The 19,017-nt window shown below is 41.5% G+C and overlaps 1 protein-coding gene across 25 annotated transcripts in view; it reads right to left on the bottom strand.

The window, feature by feature from the left end:
- Window positions 1-19,017, bottom strand: part of LOC111251882 (octopamine receptor beta-2R-like) — a 143,497-nt gene that overhangs the window by 53,025 nt on the left and 71,455 nt on the right. For 3 of the 25 annotated variants that reach the window (XR_015328849.1, XR_015328848.1, XR_015328853.1), the window contains one exon: window positions 9,410-9,585. The exons of 16 other annotated variants lie outside the window; for them this stretch is intronic. Coding sequence is in view for 4 of the 9 variants with exons in the window: in XM_086990702.1 (XP_086846828.1) it covers window positions 15,244-15,353 (110 nt within the window). In the remaining 5 variants the exon portion in view is untranslated. Of the gene's footprint in view, window positions 1-8,026; window positions 9,586-15,239; window positions 15,354-19,017 lie in introns of those variants that run through there. 6 more of the 25 variants (XM_086990701.1, XM_086990709.1, XR_015328846.1 and 3 more) reach the window with 4 other exon arrangements.

Below are 19,017 nucleotides of genomic sequence, written 5' to 3'. Positions count from 1 at the left end.
TCTGACCTCAGGTTACGTCTTCTTACACCTCAAAACCTGGTGAGCGTGTAATTGAGAGGGATGACTTAATCAGCCGGTCGGATCGCCCAAGCTACTTAGCTATATGCAAGAAGCTGGCGCCTCTGACAATGCGACGTCTTTGCCGGACAATGGGCGCCAAGCCCATGAATGTAGTCGGAGGCTACAAAAATACACGAGCTATAGACGGTCTAAAGAATTATTGCACTGGCCACCTATATTGTCTATATACCTATCCATATATTGTCTCACCTTTGGTTTGTTCGTTCGATAAACTATGCATGTCCTTTCTGCACTGTTGTTGCCTTAGTTAAAGCTAAGCAGTAGGATGCGATTAGCTCTGTTTAAAAGACAAATGAATGTAGCGACCATTTTGATAAGCCTAGCTTGACAGTTGCAGCTAATCAATCATCAACTAACTGAAGAAAAAAACACCTCCCTCGTACTGCGCCATGTCCGTATGGGTCGTACAGTTAAGGCACCAATGCTACGTTATACCTTTAGCATCAATAAACTTTAATGTGGCTCTCGTCTACACAACGGGCGAGAGTTCGCACATGATAATGTAATTACGTTTTCGTTTCTTACGTCCTGTACTCAAACCGTTAAGCATTGTCTCAAACGGCCGATCCCTCCCAGCGAATCGAACACACTGTTTCATAGTGGAAACGGCCAACGGCTGCAAGCTGCAGCTAAATTAAAGGGGATGGTGAAGCTCCCTTACATCATGTACAATGCACAGGTCCTCAGGGAGCAGTGGCTACATGGACAAAGCTGAAACCCAGCAGCTGGCTTGACGTTAGTTGCGGGTTACAGGCTATATATACGTTCGCTATTCTACTATTCTTATGTAGGCTGGCCGGTCGAGCCCATTGATCGATCTGGACGGGGTGTTGAATATAGTACCAATAAAGCCTTGTCATTGTCGCTGGGAGAACTTCCCTTGCCAGGTCTGTCTGCGTCGTCGATCCAACGGACTTGGATAAAACTTTATATAACGGCCGCCAGTCGTCCTGCACGCCTCTGCTACTTCCATTCGATTCAACGAGTTTAGGCTGAGTCTGACGATTTGACAGACTGGCTGGGGCAAAGCCAAAAGAGCCGCGCTGAACAACCGAGACAAACAATTAGTATAAATTCGATATACGCCGAGGATAGTGAAGAAAGTTCATCGAAATCGTTGACGTGACGTGCGGAGACTCGGGAAATAGAAACGATGTGCTATGGCTAATAGCTAATAAAAAATAATAATTAAAATTGATTCTGCTTTTCGTGATCTAAATAAATCACGCAAACCTTATTAGATTTTTCAGCCGGTTTGATTCATCATCAAAATGTACGTATTTCACCGAAAACCACATGGGCAACTTCCAGCAGTGATAAAAGCGGACAAAATGGCCTACTTTCATTCAAACCAGCAAAGTATCCCGCAAAATTTTAAATTCAATTGATAATTTACTGTATCGTAATCGCTAAGTTAACAGTTATTGGGCATCGATCATTCGAAAGTACGATACCTTATTAAACTGTGAGTTATGTATTGTTGATTTCTAGCCAAACTGGGGGTAGCCGTGAGGTAGTAATAGTACAGTGCTCCTCCCTCTCTATATTTATATGGATAAATCAATAGATCCACCAGATGATAACGTCTACTTTTACCGTGTAACCTCTCTGAAAAGTTAGCTTTATAGTTGTAAATGAAGGTTAGCAAAAATCCATTGAAACTTATGTATTGATGACACTTACGTCGTATAATTGTTGCAGTACGAGGCTTTAGCCAGTTCTAACTTGTTTCGTATCTGCAATCTGTTTCGAACTAATTCTTCAGATGCATTTATCGAAAACCAGTTGTGGAAAACACATTTATCTACACGTCTCTACTTATCTCGTACGAGTGTACGTAGAGTACGTATACCAAACGGATAATGACTTTCTACGAACGTAAATTCGCAGAAATTGGAACGCCAAGGAAAATCCTCACGACGTAATAGCAAAAGAACGGTACGTTCTACTTGGTTCCGTCACGGATTATAAAAGCCACGTTCTCTTCATCAGCCATAGACATGAGGCGGCGGAACATCCGGTCGAATGGCAATTTTAAGTGGGCAAACGGAACCTGATACTATTTATCTTCCTCTAATCAATATGTTCACAAGGTATTCGGTCCATTTTGCACTAGCACTTAGCTAAGCGGACGCCTATAGCTTTATTGAAAATGTTACTGATAGCGGAAAGTAGTGATTGTAAAGTGTCACAGGGTATTACCAGGCTTGGAGATCACACACTTTTTACTAATGGCAATCCTTTTTCCTAGCCGTCGCATTCGAGGACGGTGTAATTGATTAGCTAAGCTGAATGTTAACGCTGAGGGCAACTATAACGTCAATAATAAACGGAAATAATGATCACTGTCTTCACGTGTCATGGCACCGGTGGACATGCCTCGTAATCAAATCTAGGGGCAAACCGAGCTCAGCTCTCCTGCTCACTGTCTTTCTAGCAATTTGAACCGTGTCATTTATACGAAGGTTGCCGCAGCGAAGAGCCATCTGTTCGTACTTTAATTAGCAATTGATTAGGACTAGAAAACAATATATATAGCGAACAAAGCCGAGCCCCACACCCGCCTCGCCGTTGCCCAACGAACTCTATTAGCTGTTCCCAAACGTCGGCGGAACTATGATGAACAACCACAGTAAAGGGCAGCCGATAGGTAGGCGATCCAAGAAGGGAACGACAAGTTCGTTGGAAACAAAGAACAGTTGTAACACAACCAACGTTAGACTATTTATTGATATTTAGTATAGACATACAAAGTATAGAGTAATGTACGATAAAGCTTTCTTGGTTATGGTGTTCCATGTAACGTTTGACGGAGAATTCCGCCAGGCTTCCTTTACCTGGTTTCCGGCCTGGATCACGTGTCTTTGAGTCCAGTAGGCAAACACGTTACCGCTTTTTGCGGGGAGCCATTAACGAGCCACTTTTAGAAATAGCTGCCTGCATATGGACTTCGCTTCATAACTCTTCTTTTCTTAACTTTATTGATTTTCTTGTTGCAAAAGCACACTCGAAAGCATGTGTTGGCCTACTGATAGATAAATACTAGGATGGTGCTTGAAACAAATGGTCTACCAGCCGCACGAGCAACAGCAGCAGCTGTTGATCGACAATTCTGTGATAAACTGGACATAGAAAATCTCGAAAGCAGAACTAATATTATTATTAAGAAGTAGGCTGATTGATTTTAGCCGAAATTACTTTACATTCTCAGATCTGTTCTTCGTCGAGCGATATCGTGAAACGGTGGGCCTGATTTGATTAGCTAGCTCTGAGCCTATATCCTTGCGTTATTAGATTTGAGAGTTTCTCGTAATCAATGCCTATTCAAATTTAAGCCAATAGCTGGCATAATGACAAAGGCACACAAATGCACAAAGAAAATGGCTACTTTCTTTAATATTTTCCCGTTGCTCCATTTTGCTTATTGTTGCTTTTTTTTTTTTTTTTTTTTTACAGGTCAGCTATTTTCGAACTCAGCAATTTAGTTTTATCGATGTTTGATTGGGCTATCTCGTAATAATTTCCCGACAGGTCCTAGTAAAAGGTGACTATTCTGAATACTCGACTCAGTTTTCCTATGTCCATCTGACGTCACTCGTGACCAAACCATTTCAGTACGAGATCTCGCGCGTATGTATAATCGTCCGTTAGTTGAAACGTTTCAAATAATAAATGTGCAATTCCCTTCGCCAGAGATACGGGCGCGCACTTCACGATAATTAATCACCTTCTGCTCCCCCAATATGACGGGCAAAATCAAAGCTACATATATCTTTTATGTGTACCTATCCATATGTTACTATCGAAAAAAACCATCTTTTATGAGAACTATCTTATCAGTATAAGTATTCACAATTCACTCTTGCCGTTTAAGCTCTTCACAGGCAACCGAACTGTCGCTAAACGGAAGCAACATCTGTGGTGATCAGTGGGGCTATCGGAGGGACTAGGCATCACCCGGTCTTTGACGATGACCCACCCCTTCCCTTACCAAGTAACGTGGAGGTGTACCACTCCGAAGGAATGACCATACGTAATAAAACCAAGTCAATTGGTGGCGCGTTTGTGTCCATGATTACAATAGATTACTATTTATTACCATATAATTTGACGGTTTTTGTGAGTGTCTAGTGTACGCTGCAGAGGACTGAAGTCAAGAATTATATGGCCTCGTCGACATATCAACGGGTTGCTCAATTAACTAGCCGTCCGCCTCGTCTACGGCTGGTTGCTATTAAATTCGCGCCGTAAAAAGACTCATCTATTCTTCGAGCAGCAAGCGCAGGGTCGCTACGTAAAGGGGTAAATTGTTAGACAATAGATTGCGTGAAGATGAGATACACCCTACTTCTTCGCCTTCCTGAAAATTGGCACCTAGCTATTTATCTGCTAATAACCAGTATTTTTCGTTTGGGCGCTGAAATCATGTACTTCCAATCTTCGTTTCGATACCGTCTTTTAATTAGCCGTTCAACCTTTACTGATTAAAGGCATCGTCGGGCTACAACATCTCCACACAGACAATTAGACGCCGAAACGAAATCTGTCTGAAAAAAGTACTCTGACAGGTAGGCTGATTAGCTCACTGTTATTTTCTGTCAGCGATTGTACAATAGTTATTGTGACAGTGATCACCAATTAACTGTGGCAATATCAAGGCGTAGGAAGGCACACTATTCAAATAAGCACTTACCTTTTATGGAATGACGGGTAAGTATTGTTTAAAGTTATGTTGGCATAGCCAGTTCTTTTCTCTATTCTTGCTGGCAATAGATAGATTGCTCCATCGTTGTTAGCTTGTTGATTCTTTATGTCGTTTCACATATCAATGTGTGTGTCTTGTACTAGTAATGTCCAGGTCGCGTATGGCATATTTGCTCCTATCGGCGCCCGGCAACAGGGCTAACGTTAAAAGATATGGATAGCGCTCGACGACCAATTCGACCGTATGTCATTGTCACCGCGCAGGCAAGTGTACAAACATACAGGCAGACGGGCGGACTTCCAAATATGCCAGTGACGAAAAAACCGACATAACAAAAAATATACATATATATATATATATGGACACCGCGCGGTGTCAAGATTAGATAAACTCGACAGCTAAACAAAGTTGAAACAGATAGGGTAGATCAGTTTTCTAGTCATGAAAACACATCACAGAAGCTGGCCATGTATATATTACCGGCTTCTATGTGCAGCCAGAAGCCAACACTAAGATAATTGAACGCATTGAATATTGTGATAATGTAGTCACAATAATAGCCGGACATGTAGTAGTAATATCCGACAATACTGCGATTCGCGTACGCGCGTACTAACAGCAGCTATGCGTACTCGTGCCTCCGTGCTACGTGGTCGGCGTACGATCGTTCGGTAAGATGAGTCCGTTTTAAAATTCGTCACAAGAGAATGATTTCAAGACTCTTGTTCCAGTTTGTGGAGACTATTGCGAATCAATCAATGCAGTATGACCTCGCATTATTATAGAAGAGAATGGAAAACCAGATCCCATACGATGATCGAGGAAGACGACCGTTGCCCTAGCGTAACAGTCAAATTAAGACAATTGCTCTTGTTATTGTCTCGTCGTAAAGAGTTGTCCAGAAATATAGAGTATGTGTAGCATTCGCACTCAATATGTAACCTGTGTATATATGGCTTTTATCTACAAGTGTCGAAGGCTGTACAACTAAGGAGCCTGTACTTATAGGGTAGTAATGTTTTGCTTGCGTTAGTTCTGTCTGCGTTGCGGCTACTGTTGGGAACTCTGGCGTTCGCCAGCTAGCGCTCCGCTTGCGCCCACAGTCCGACCGATAGTACCACAGAGACGTCAGTCGAAAATAGGAAAAAACTGGTATTATCTTCTGTCGGTCTATCTACATTGGTGTCTCTCTCTCTCTCTCTTCGTCCTCCCTGAGCACGGTGTTCATTCCGCCAGAACACATGATTCCATGGAACGTGCTGAAGGCTAGCTTCTTTCAGGCTAACATGGACCCAGTCTGATGCGTCCGACTTGAGACTCATTGCGCAGGCTAAATTCGTTCGTTTCTGTTCATGTAACGACGGAGTACAGCTTAATCAGATCGTAACTGTTAATGACCTCAACGCTGACTCGCGTAGGTGGCGAATGATAACCTGGGCTGCAGGAGGGGTTTTCTACAGGCATTAATGTCGAGTTAGGTACGGACATATATGTAAGCATTTTTCCATATTTCAACTATCGTAGCTGGGAAGTTGATGGAAAGCAATGCGTGTACGCCCGTCCGCGCATAGCATTGAATGTTGGATACGTTTAGCGGCAAAATGAGATTTTCTCTACTAATAGTAGAGTGTTTAAGCCATTAACGTGGACCAGAATTATTTTGTAGCGTATCTGCTACGGACGTATGACCCTGCCACACTGAAAAGCACCATCTAGAAACGCGCTTGTTCGAATATTGGAACGGATAGTTCGTTATACGTTTGCGATTATTTAAAGACAGTAGAAACTCGACCCTCGGCCGACTCTAGGTGAACCTTTTTCAGCATATTATATATTTCAGCTTAGTCTACTAAAAGCAGAAGTTTCTGCATCAGTGTTGATCTCTAATGCTTGAAGATATTTGCTTTAGAAATTTTCAGTAAATTAAATGCCTCCTTATATAATGGATTCCACGGGTTCATCGATGCTCGCAATATGAATTAGCTTATCTAGCCATTGATTTATTGGCACCCGTTGTTGTTGTTAGCACCCGTTGCCTATGCGCGCTCATCACGGCCAATCTCTTCCATAAATCATGACAAATTTTTGCCATTTCTGCAATCAGATTAAGTGCACAGATCACTAGCATTCGTCAGTGTTGCATTATCTTGTTTTTAGCCATCTCTGACCGCGTTGCTACCCCTGCCCTGATCCTTGCCCTCGGATAAACCATATTTGAAAAATCGCCTTCCAAAACATCACACCGCAGCAATGGCTATAGCAGCTATTGCTGAACTACTAACGCCACCAGGACGGCTAAATTTAGAGTCTACGGGGAACGAAAAAGCTCGCGTACAGGGCAGCTTTCACCGGTGCGCGTGGTAGTATATTGGTCCACTCGGCAGCCTCTTTCAAGGCCACATTGTCTGCTGTTCCGATAGAGCCCTTGTAGCTGAACTCGACTAAAAAAGTTCTGTTTGTGTCCGTGTGTATTGGTTCCAGTCGTAGTGAGTCTCACATGCTGTGAAACCCGTGTGGCTCGCCGCCTGTGTCCACGGCATCATTTGCATTTAGCCCCGGAGCTAATGAAGTGAGAGGGGGGGGGGGGGAGAACGCAAGGAATTGAGACTACTAGATACTCTGCGACAAGATCTCGACAAGAGCAATACAGATATCACCGCCAAATTGCTACAGGTCTGACATCATAACCTGGCGCGATTTGCTACGCGATCGAACAGTGTAGCATTTGGCACTGGCCATCCAAACGGATATACGAAGGGACAACCTGATCTGCACCAGCCCCATGAGGCTTCCCATGATGCTGGCCTGTTGGTTTCCTTGGATACCATCAGAATCAAACGGACGACTGCAGTACCAGCAGCGGCGGAGCCTAGACACTGGTATATTTACTGTTGTCAAGGCGCTATCCTAATACTAGGCGCAGTGCAAATGGTTTAAATCAGCACTTCGACCAGGCAAGAAGACACAAAACCATAAGATATCACATGGGCCCGAACGGTGAATTTATACAACCAGAGTGTAGCGGGTAGGCACGTTTAATACTGCGCGTAATATGTTCAGACGAACAGTTAGGCCAACGCCGTCAAGGGCAAGGGGGGCCGGTTGCCATAGCCAACCAAAGTCCGCCCATTGTAGTTCCAAAGGTCAAATCGAGCACTAGGGGGTTTATAGCAGCATTCATTCTTCGTTACCTTGATGTTAATCAACGAATACACTTGTACACGAGGAAAGACGCATCAGTGTTGATTCCATTGCGGTTTATTTTTTTGTTCTGTTATTCAACGTTGAAATTGTGGTAATTAACAACTCTGTCGCGGAACTATATGGACCGCCACGCGTGCAGTTACAAACCGTTAAAATAAAAGTCCAGTAAGCGTTTAGGCGTTAAGCCGTGAAAAGCGACCTTTCAAGGGCAGGCCGGACAAATAAGGACCTCGTTGCAGCTCAATCAATGACGAACTGATATTCGATGCGAACTAAAGACTTTCAATGCCGTTACGACTAAAGTATGTACGCTTTCGAAAACGTATACCAACTTAGTATTAATTATGTTAACTTGGGGCAGAGCAACAACGACATGACAAGTTTTGTGAAATCAAATCAACTTAGTAGCTGATGATTTTTATATATATATTTAGCCTTTATACAGATAACTGTTCGATAGTTGTTTGTGCTACCTAGCGCTTTGCGCCTGAAGTTAAACACTAAAATGTTGTACTACTTTTGTATAAATTACTTCCTTTATAATTTGCAGCCTAACTTTGCCGAAGCCTGCTTGTCTAGTCGAAAGGGCGTATTATGCTTCACCATTCTGAGTAAATAATTTCCGCGCCTAACACTTGCTTGAATCCCCTAGGACCCATCATAGCACTCAAACTAGGTGAAGAAGAGAGCAACATAACTCGAACGGAGTACATTTTTGATGTCATGAAAAATGGACGGACGACAAATACGTTCGTATAGCAAAACAATAGATATTCGGCTTTACACATAAACATTTGCAGGAAGCGAAATCATTATCACTACTAATTAGATTACGAAGGTCTGTAGGCCAACCTGATTGATAGCATCTTCCAAATCGCCGTTACATGAGTGCCCCTGGATTGTTAAGCAATTGGTGATGGTAGGTCGGGACGGCTACTTGACAGTTTCCTTAATTTCGAAACAAATAGCCTTGAGACGTATTCGAAGTGGTGTGAAGTAGTGAAAAAGGCAACCATTGCAATTCTCAGGCCTCCGACCTGCGATAGCCGTAATAAGTATTTACTACCTTCACTTACGCACCACATAGCTAAATTAATTGCGTTTATATGTTTATACAGTTTCATTAAAAAATTCATTCCTATAGGACAGGTCTTATATTAGTAGTTAATCATACTAATAGACGCATGCCTCCCTCCGTGTCTCGGTGCAGTGCGTAAAATCAATGGGCATTTTACAGCCCCGTTATTCCAGCCACTTTGGGTTTGGTTCATTCCTTGATTCCATCGACTACGAAGGTAAACAACAACAGTTCGACCTATCTAGAAACGGGTAAATTATGGTCATGTATTGTTCTAATAAAGCCTTATTCGTTAGAATACTTCTAACGTAGAAACCAATTCTGTCCAATAGCCCACTAACTCAGATATAAAAAGACCCTCGAAAAAGATGAGATCACGATATACAGATCCGCGTTTCTGTATCTTTTCAATCTGAGAACGTTGCACTTGTGACGTTGCTTTTGAGAGCGGAAACGGGTCATGTGCGGTGTTTTGATATCGACTGCGACACGGCGGTCACCCCTTCACTGGCCATACCTATAAACAAACACAAAAAAACACAAAAACATGATCAGAACTTAGATTGTTCTGACTGTACGCGTTCTAGATAATATTATACAGAGTACAAAGCAATTCTGCGAGTTGTTCGCTCTATGGATAGTTGACTGAAGTATATTGAACATCGCTCATGAAAAGAGATTGTTAGAAGGCATGGGACGTCGCTTCATCTGCAATAACTTCGCTTTGTCACTCAAGATTGTTGGTCTTGAGCGCTATCGAAAGACTATATGTATTACTTTAGAAATACAGTATGGATTATTACAGGTTAATCAATTGTTTATCGGTTGGTCTTGGCAAAATGAATTTTAAGTCCTATATATATATATATATATATTGTGGCTGGCTGTAAACGTTATGAGCGCTTTACTAATGGATCGTTAGGGAAACTGATTGAATGCGTGCGTAAAATCGTAGATGTTCTTAATTTAAGACTGGTGTTGATAGCGGTATCTTACAGTTAAATGAAAAAAAGGAGTTCTCACTGTGCACCATAGGCTGTGAGTCGTTTGGCCGTTAATAGGTGAAAAGGTAGCGGTAGTTGAACGTACAAAGTTATTGCTGGGTTTTGCATTTATATCGCTGTTAGGAGCAGTAGGTTCGCCCCTCAGTTATGCAGAGCTGTTTGGCAGTTGGACCTGTCGAGCTGGATTCAGGTCGGATTTTTTTTTGCCTTTCCTAGTAGCTCCTACCACAGACAAGGATGACATGAAGGCTTAACTCGTATCCAAAATTTAGTCAAGATCACAGCTTACCTTCGTCATAAACTCAGATGGTACGTTGCAAGTTTGATAATGTGTAGATCTCATCGGCGAGACAAATTTTTATATTTTCTGGAGTAAAGGAACGGAATGATGGGTCGCCGCTCGTTTTGCGTTAACCCACTCGAATGTCGCTTTAGTTATGTATCAAGTTCCAGTTCCACTTATGTATAAATTATATGTACGTAGGTATGTGATTGCTGTATTCGTTTCAACACACCATGTACGCGCATACACAAATGGGTATGGGGCTCTTGTCGAACTTGAGGTGTACCCTACGTTTGATATTTCAGGATATCAAACAGAGAGATATGCCTCTGTAAGGCAGACGTTGCTGGCAAACCCGAGGATCACTCAAGGTAGTTTAAAATCAATACGAATTTGTTTAATCATGGTGATAAGATTTTCAGTAGAATGTAATAAGTGTTTATCTGCTATTATCAGGTATCAGCGTATTCTATGAGTAAACGGCTCCTAATGTTTTTCGATTATGAGAACTTCCGAGCGTCCTTATTTTTGTCCTTCATACGACAACGACTGACACGAAGCTACCGAACCTGTCTATGAAGTACACAACTGAACAGCTTACGATACTACCCACGAAGTTACCATAGTCAAATGAAAATTCGAGAATACCTTCGACCGGCTAGAGATTGGTGCGAAGTCGTAGCTTTATATCAATAAAAGCATGCATGCATACAATTTCGTCGAGCTGACCTTTGCGCCGCACAAATTAAGTGCTACTAGGTATTAACAGATACGAACTGCCCCAAAAACAGTACATGCCAAGTGAAGATCCCGCTGCTAAGCTTCGTTATATATCCGGTCTTCGCTCAGTTTTCTTGTTACCCTCTGAGGTCACTGAACAAATTGACGTACTCACAACAGCCATTCTCGTTCATTAACACGCGTATTCTGCCTTAAATACTGCCCTGCTTTCCATTATCCACAAACAAGATAACGCGTAGTGATATTACCCGTGCTATCTTTGACCTAACACCATTTTGTCCATAAAATTCTAAATAATTTAACTATATTGAAAGAAAATAATTTCCCGCATTGAGCCTGTCCTATTTTGGCGTTGTCTTAGGAACTATCTATTTCCATACATTTTATTTTTACACGACATCCCTATGCCGGATCTGATGCGTATTTGGCATTAAACAGTTTCTAAACCTGACATGAAGCATCAGCTAGGTACAGCTTTTGCCATATAGATTTCGAACAAATCGCCTCTTTTCCCGGCTTCCTGCTTTCTTTTTAGTTTTTATAATTACATCTGAACTAAGACTAGTGTAGTAGAACAGGTTCGAGAAGCGAAATCTGACAGCCATTTCAGGCCACGAGTCGGCCGAAGTTGTTTTACGTAATTGGCAAAATATCGCAGAACCGCGTCATGTTTGATAAGACCACTTGATTATTGATAATGATGATAACCGTACGATTCCATCATTAGCCCATTGAGCAGTGTTTGTCATTGGGTAGTGCGCTTGTAATATAACAACTACGATTTGTAAATTAGCGTGAGAGATGTTTTTAAAAACAACCTGTCGGATTGTGTACCGCAGACTCGAGGGACTACATTACCCAGAGTTAAATAACTAAAAGCATGCGGCTTTTTTTTTCTTCTTAGATACAAACAATTCAATAATAATTTTTTCTCGTTTGTTTTTCTCTAACTATTGTACCTGCATTGTCAATGAAAGCTGATTATCGTATCTACCCATATATACCTTAGTCAGGCTTTGTGCAGCGTTTAAACTATTATTAAGTTACCCACTGCCCGCCTTGTACCGCCTTTGGACGTTACTTCAACTGCGAAATAATAATAATAACGGTCTCTGTGTCGTCTATCATAGGTGTAAAGTGAATAATAGTTATCATAGTTAGAAACACGGTAGAACGAAGCAGCGAAAACAAAGGAAAATGCCTCAGTGAAGTCGATGTCGCCAATAGATTTGACTCGCACATTATTCATCAAAGACCATTGTACGATGCTACATCTTAAGAGTGTGACCAACTTCTCTGGTCGGCGAGTCATGAAGTCTCTGTCGCACTCAAGTAAAACAGCTAGCCACATGTCAAGGTTGCCAAAAGCAGTACATCGGCAACATATCGAGCGGATCCTTAGGGTAATGTTAGCCATTTGCAAGGGCTCAACCTGAAAAACTATTTTAACGAAAGAGCCGAAATCAATACTCCATTAGTTCTGAGTCACGGGTATTTTCTGAATATTATTAATGCCCTCTTAATGTCACAGAAAGGTCACAACACCGGCTATTCTAAGGGCTCACACCTTTCGTGTGGAAGGTTCTAAACCTATTTCAATACGTATTGTGAGCACAAAAATGAGATTTTCTGAACTCAATTTAAACATGCAGGCCAGCTCCACCGACAACCATATACATTCGTATGGCTATGTGGACATTGCGAGTCCGATATTACTCAATTGCGAAACGTTATCCAAAATGATCAGACTCCGTTTTCTACTGTAGCATGAAGTCGCCCCTTTTTTCATATAGCTCGCGTTTTTTTTTTTTTTTATGTCTTCGACGACTACGAGTTTTTCGATGTCTTCTTGCTGCTAACGATGTCTCTTGTTGCCATGACGACACCGCTGTTCTTACTACAACAACAACAACTGACACTCACACAATATGCATATGTGTACATATATATGGGCGTGAGTGTATGTTTACGTTAATCGAACGGGTAGGAGGACTGACTATTGGCAGGAGGGTAGCTATATGAATACGTAGAAAGTCGCCATGTTTTCTTATACACGTAAGATTACTGCTGCAATGAAAACTGTCTAATACGACCCTTGTTTCCATACTGCTTTCTAATCCTGCTACCAGCGTAGGCGACGAGGGAACCTTTCGCCGACACACCATATATGTGCTGATGTTTGGACACAAAACAGGTATAAAATCACACAGGACGCAGAAATTTTGTACCTTTAGCTAAACACCTTTCGACCCACTGGGAAATGATAGTAGAGAAATCAAAGGTTCCAGTATATATGTGCATCAAACTATATATGCTAACAACAATAATGATTATCCTGCTATCGGGCTAATGATGTTAGGCGCAGCCATAACATAACCAGCTCTCCCAGGGGCTCGTTCTGCTCGGTCGCCTTTTCTCTATATATCCTTCTTCTATATCGTTATAACTTTACCTTTTCTATAGATTATTTTCTAAATGAATAACGGCATCCCGACACGTACCGTCTGATAGAGTCCCTTCTAACGTCTCCAGCCGTCCGCACATACCGCGGGTTACTCTCAGTTGGCTTCACTTCGACCTCGGATACGCAACACTGTACTGAGTAGTTTGTGGGTAGCAGCTGGATCTCCTTGAGACAACGTCGGGAACCTGCCGTCGGTCTGACCTAACCTAACTAATACGCTCAGTCATTGCTGACCATCTGCTTTCGCAGTCAAATCACTGCTGGTGGTATTTTATCCATATTACTTAGTTTTCTCCTGTTTCCATGTGCAGATCTGTGGTCGAGCGGCGTATCGACGAAATGGGCGATGACTGGAGTAATCAGCCGGGGTCCTCGGCGGAAAATGAGTTGCACAACGGGTAGTCGTTCCATGTGAGTTTCATTTCGTAAGTAGATGGTGAAAATTTTATGCGGCGTGCACAGATCACAGAAAAATGTCACAAAAATCCCGTTTTGTACTCTGGACAGAGAGAATTAATATGAGTTTTTAAAGAAATGAGACCGCACATTCGTTATTACTAGGGGTATGTTAATCGAACAGTTTTTAATGTTACGATCCTCAGGTCGACTTTAATCAACCACGTTCCCCATTTCGATGCGTAACTCATCTTTAAAAGAAAGTTTGTTTCACATTTATTTGATGTCGCTTGAACGCAGAACTAGCAATCATAGATTTTAAGCAAGTTCTTTATAAAAAGAGAGCACATACTGCCTTGGATGCGTGTTAAACCTCACATACCTTTTGCTCCTATTCTCATCGCATTCACTCTGACGGATGAACGGATTTAAACGCCTAAATGAAAATCTGGAACACGGATAGTAATCCTGTCCTATTCGCCTACATTATAAAACTCTCTTAAGCTTCTTACTACAATTATTGTCAAGTGTATCTGTCTGAAAGTGTACTATCTCCATATAAACACATCCGTTTTCCGGTTATTAATTTTGGCCACAAGAATGAACCATTTCCAGCGATTTCTTCGATTTTCTGCCGGATGCCGAAATTTTTATTTGAAAAATAGCATTCGTTGCCCATTCATTTAGCGTCGGGCATGGATCTCTGCCATACAACCGTTCTGGACAACAGTGCCAAAAGAGACATAGAATTGCTTGCATTATATAATTAGCTAATTTAGATAACCGTTTTGGCCCGTATCGCGTATTACCTATCGAGACGGTTTTCAAGAAAAAGACTTATGAACGAAAACATACTGCATCCATCGGATTTGGCCATCTGCACTTTAATCCAAAGCGACGTTACTAGGTTGTCCTTATCGACATGATCGTCAACAGGAAGCCTTCAGATCTGCTGTACAGCGAGTTCTTGCGTGGCTATCACGGCCTGCGACTCTACGCCGATAGCTTTGGTCCTCCCCATAACCCGCCCGCTCTACTGACATACCCAGCAATAAAAATACTGATATACCCAAAAATATGGCTATTTTTTTGGCGACTAGCGTGATAGTACGGCATGAGTTTTTGTCGAGAGGTTTGCATAAAGTGTCATCCTGCAGTCATTCAAGCATTGTTTTCGTTTCGGTTTCAACTTATCTCGACTGATATCTTATTACTTTCGCGTTAGTACTGCTTGGCGATTGTCGCTCAGGTATATCTTCAGCGTTTCATATTTTTACAGACAGACCTCTACGTTTCGAGTTTTACATCCACGATCGCCGTTAGGTATTCCGTCAGACGGCTGGATATAACCACGGATCTGCCAATGCCCGAGTTCGAATCTAGACCACAACGCGTCCCTGAAATTAACACATTACCCACTGAGACAAAGTATTATTGCTTCTGTAGTCGACGATAGCTATCGGCAAGTATGGCGTATATAGTCTCTTACGTACGGCACGATCACTGGTACATGCAATATCAATGATGTTACCATCTCTGTATGAAATAAAAGTGTATAATATATTTTTGTGTTAGCATAAAATTCAACTTAGAAGTTAGATATGGGAAAAGAGTTTTGAACGAAAAGCAACATTTACTACAACCTCACGAGTCATCTTACGTAAAAACTTGCCCAACTACTACAGAAGTCAGCACTCAGTGTCGTAATATGTCATCATATGCATTTAAATGTGAAATATTCCGAACAAAGGTATATAATAAGCAAATCTAGCTAGACTATCTCGATAAAAGAGCGCACTGTGAGTGCAGTCTTGTATAAGTGTCGGATCCAAAGGGTACATGACTAAAGTAAGCAGAGTTTGTCGAAAATATATATATTTTAGATGACTTTGGAGAAAGTTCATCGTAATTTGGGTGGGAAACAGGCCTAAAATGCTATAATTGTAATAAACGTATTTTCGGTTTCAGCGGACCGCGGATCATCGTAATAACCCCTTGCCGCCCGGTGAATCGCCAGACCTCGCCCTTGCTGCATGGCATCATCGATCTACTGATACGAAGGGCACCTCCACCTTAAAAGCGGCCTTGTTGTTAATAACAGAACCGGACAGCGTAATAAAAATCATGATGTCGCCTTCCCTTCCGTTCGTAAACGTTAAAGGAAAGGGGAAGAAAATATGGACGAGACCCGGAGGAAGAATAAGAAGCATCAAAAGGATTCAGCATGACTCAACAGCGGGCTGTGCATCGCGGCTTGAACTGGGAACAATCATTGCAGAAACCGAGATTTGTTTTTAGAAAGTGTGTTTTTCTCTCCAGCGTATAATGGATAAGGCATTGAAATCAAAACGCAAAGGGTGTCTACCTTACAGCTTGCACATTGGACTGCCTGATAGTAGCGTCGAGCAATTCGTGGAGAATCGGCATCCGAAGCGTGCCTTACCTATGCGTAAAGCAAAATAGTTCTTAAATGTGCTCGAGCAGCTTCGTTACAATAGATTATTGTGCTTACAGCTCAATTGGAGTTTTCAGCCGGTCAAAACTTCGTATTTATGTCTGTTTGTAGAGGCACATTTTTGAAAAGTAAAAAAGACTGCGGCCCTCTGAAAAGAATAAGAACACTTAAAGTAAGCCGTTTGCAGGAGATATCGACAAAACAGTAGCGGGTAAGGCCATTGCTAGCCTTTGTAATGGGCTAACGCGCAGTGATATGTAAGAAAACCATCAATTTGAAAACGGTAAAGGAATGCCTTGTGTACATCTTAATTTTGTATAGAAAGATATAGATTACACACCTATCGTGGATTACATTGAAGTCTAAAAGTCACAACAGGATATATATATATATATATATATATATAGCATAAATATATATACAGATTATGGTGAAAATGTATAGTAATCAATAAATATGTATTATTGTTGTTACTGGTTCATGTTAACGACTCTGAGCAACCTAAATCATATTTAAGACGACCTGAATATATAATTCGAATGGCGATTGCACTAAATAAATACCGACGAAAGTATATCAGCTCCCTTTAAACTTAATCAACTCGTTAATGTCTTCGATAACCTTGACCGCCAACGGAACCTGCCCACCAACCATTACAATAAACAACGTACTCATCATAACGTTCGCCTATAAATACATCTATAAGTCACTGTTATTTATTAAAGGCGCACTATAGGCCTTTTTTTTTAATAGTGATAACATTTCCAAATAGTTTCGTTTATTGCCTTGTGTTGTTCAAGGAGGATGAAATCGTTGTGTCTAAAGTGTCTTCAGGTACGCTGACCGTCGCTGATACCAGCCTATCAGCATAACTTTTGCCGCAGTTAACACCCAGGACTTTGAGTCGTGGCCTATCAGAAAAATAGTATCGAAGGGGAGCAGCCGATGGCCACCACTCCTGGTGCCAACATCTCGCATAGCAATATGAATAGTGTTAGTCTGGACCTTTGTTTCTACGAACGTAACGCCATGTGCCTGACCTAGCTATCAAAGTAGACTAGTTTTGTAAAGGTTTTTGCTATTCCAGTTGGCGTTATCATTAAACAAGATGCTTGCTATCCTTCCGCAGACTTCTGTCAGACAGCAAAAAGGCGGGCCGTCTAGCTAAATCTTTTACAACCTTTAAATAAGTCATAGTTAATATCGCGAATGTGATCCTGTTGGGGAGACCCATGGTGGATAGAAGAGGCGTTTGAGGGATGGGAATATTTTTCCTTTTATCGGCCTTTTCTGTTTGTTCCTTTTTCTCCATTGCTAGTGACGTTGTAATTGACACACAGGGGCTAGTTTTGCCCGAAGACCAATCTTACTAGACAAGTAACTGCCAAAGCCTAAGCTGTCTTTGTATAAGTCGGACACTCGTCTATCGTTCTTCAGCTAAGCACCGATTCCCAACCGACATTTACGTCTTAGTTTTACGATGTCTTATATATGGCCGCTTGCCTATGTAGACTGGTATTGAATCATGCATATCTAAAGGTAAATGACCAAATTTGATTGACAGAGGTGACTGCGGGACCTAAATGAGCTAAACAGCGTAATGTCCAAAAAAGCCATGTAAAAACTTCATAGTTGTTCTGAAAGGATACTTATGCAGATAAAGTGCACAGAATTAAATTCCCCGGCTCCGACGAAAGTACGACAGATGTTACCCTGTCTTAAGTTCTTTAGTGGGTCGGAAGACTTGGCTAGCTTTAAAATTATGTTCGACCCAGAATTAGCTCATGGTGAATCCATTGCTTGTTTCACCGTCTTTTCAGTTTTGATGATAAAGTCATAACACGTATTTGAAAGAACCTTACGTTGAGTCGATAAGACGTGCACTCTCTACGCTCTATGTCGTTTGAAAGTTTCCGCGATGGCAACCACTCATCTTACCATCTGAGGTCCTTGGACGTAGCAATTTCCATCGTGCACCGGTGTTCCGCTGAAGGCCTACTTGTTTAATGTCTTTATTAATTTTCCATTCTTCTCACATTCGACAGATAAAATCCTAACTATTTAACGTTTTGTTTTTTTTAGCATTCAGCGATACCGGTGTATCAAACTCATTATTCTGCAGCAATATCCAATCGGCTTATAATTGTAGGTAGCTGAATATTTGGTGTAAAAAATATCAAGTTCTGTCAGCTAATGGTCTGTAGTTTAGAAGTTATTCCAAAGCTTCGTTCCGCTAAACAGCTACAGCCAACCTAAGGAGAACATCGATGTGCAAATAGGTTTTTATTAGCCGTTGAAGTTTTTTGCACAAACATATAACATTATATATTTTTAAAACAACAAACGTATGTTTGTTGTTTTTAAAAAAAAAAGTTTATATTTCAAATTAATTATATGAATAAATATGAAAATTAAGCAGCGATCCTTTGTTTTTCGACTAATCGCGTTTAAATTAACAAAGGGTGTTTGGAGTTGATGGAAGTCATTGCAGTGGGCACTGCTTAGGTGTTTCATCTTTTAAACAAGGAAAATGCCGCCGAAGGGAAGTGGTCAATGTGATGGATGATCCATGTTTGAGCAACTATACGAGTAAAACATTCGCATAG

This window comes from Varroa destructor, unplaced genomic scaffold (genome assembly GCF_002443255.2).
Source record: "Varroa destructor unplaced genomic scaffold, Vdes_3.0 BEIS01000005.1, whole genome shotgun sequence".
NCBI lineage: Eukaryota > Metazoa > Arthropoda > Arachnida > Mesostigmata > Varroidae > Varroa > Varroa destructor.
Note: the sequence above shows the minus strand (reverse complement) of the source record. Positions and strands in the feature narration are given on the sequence as shown.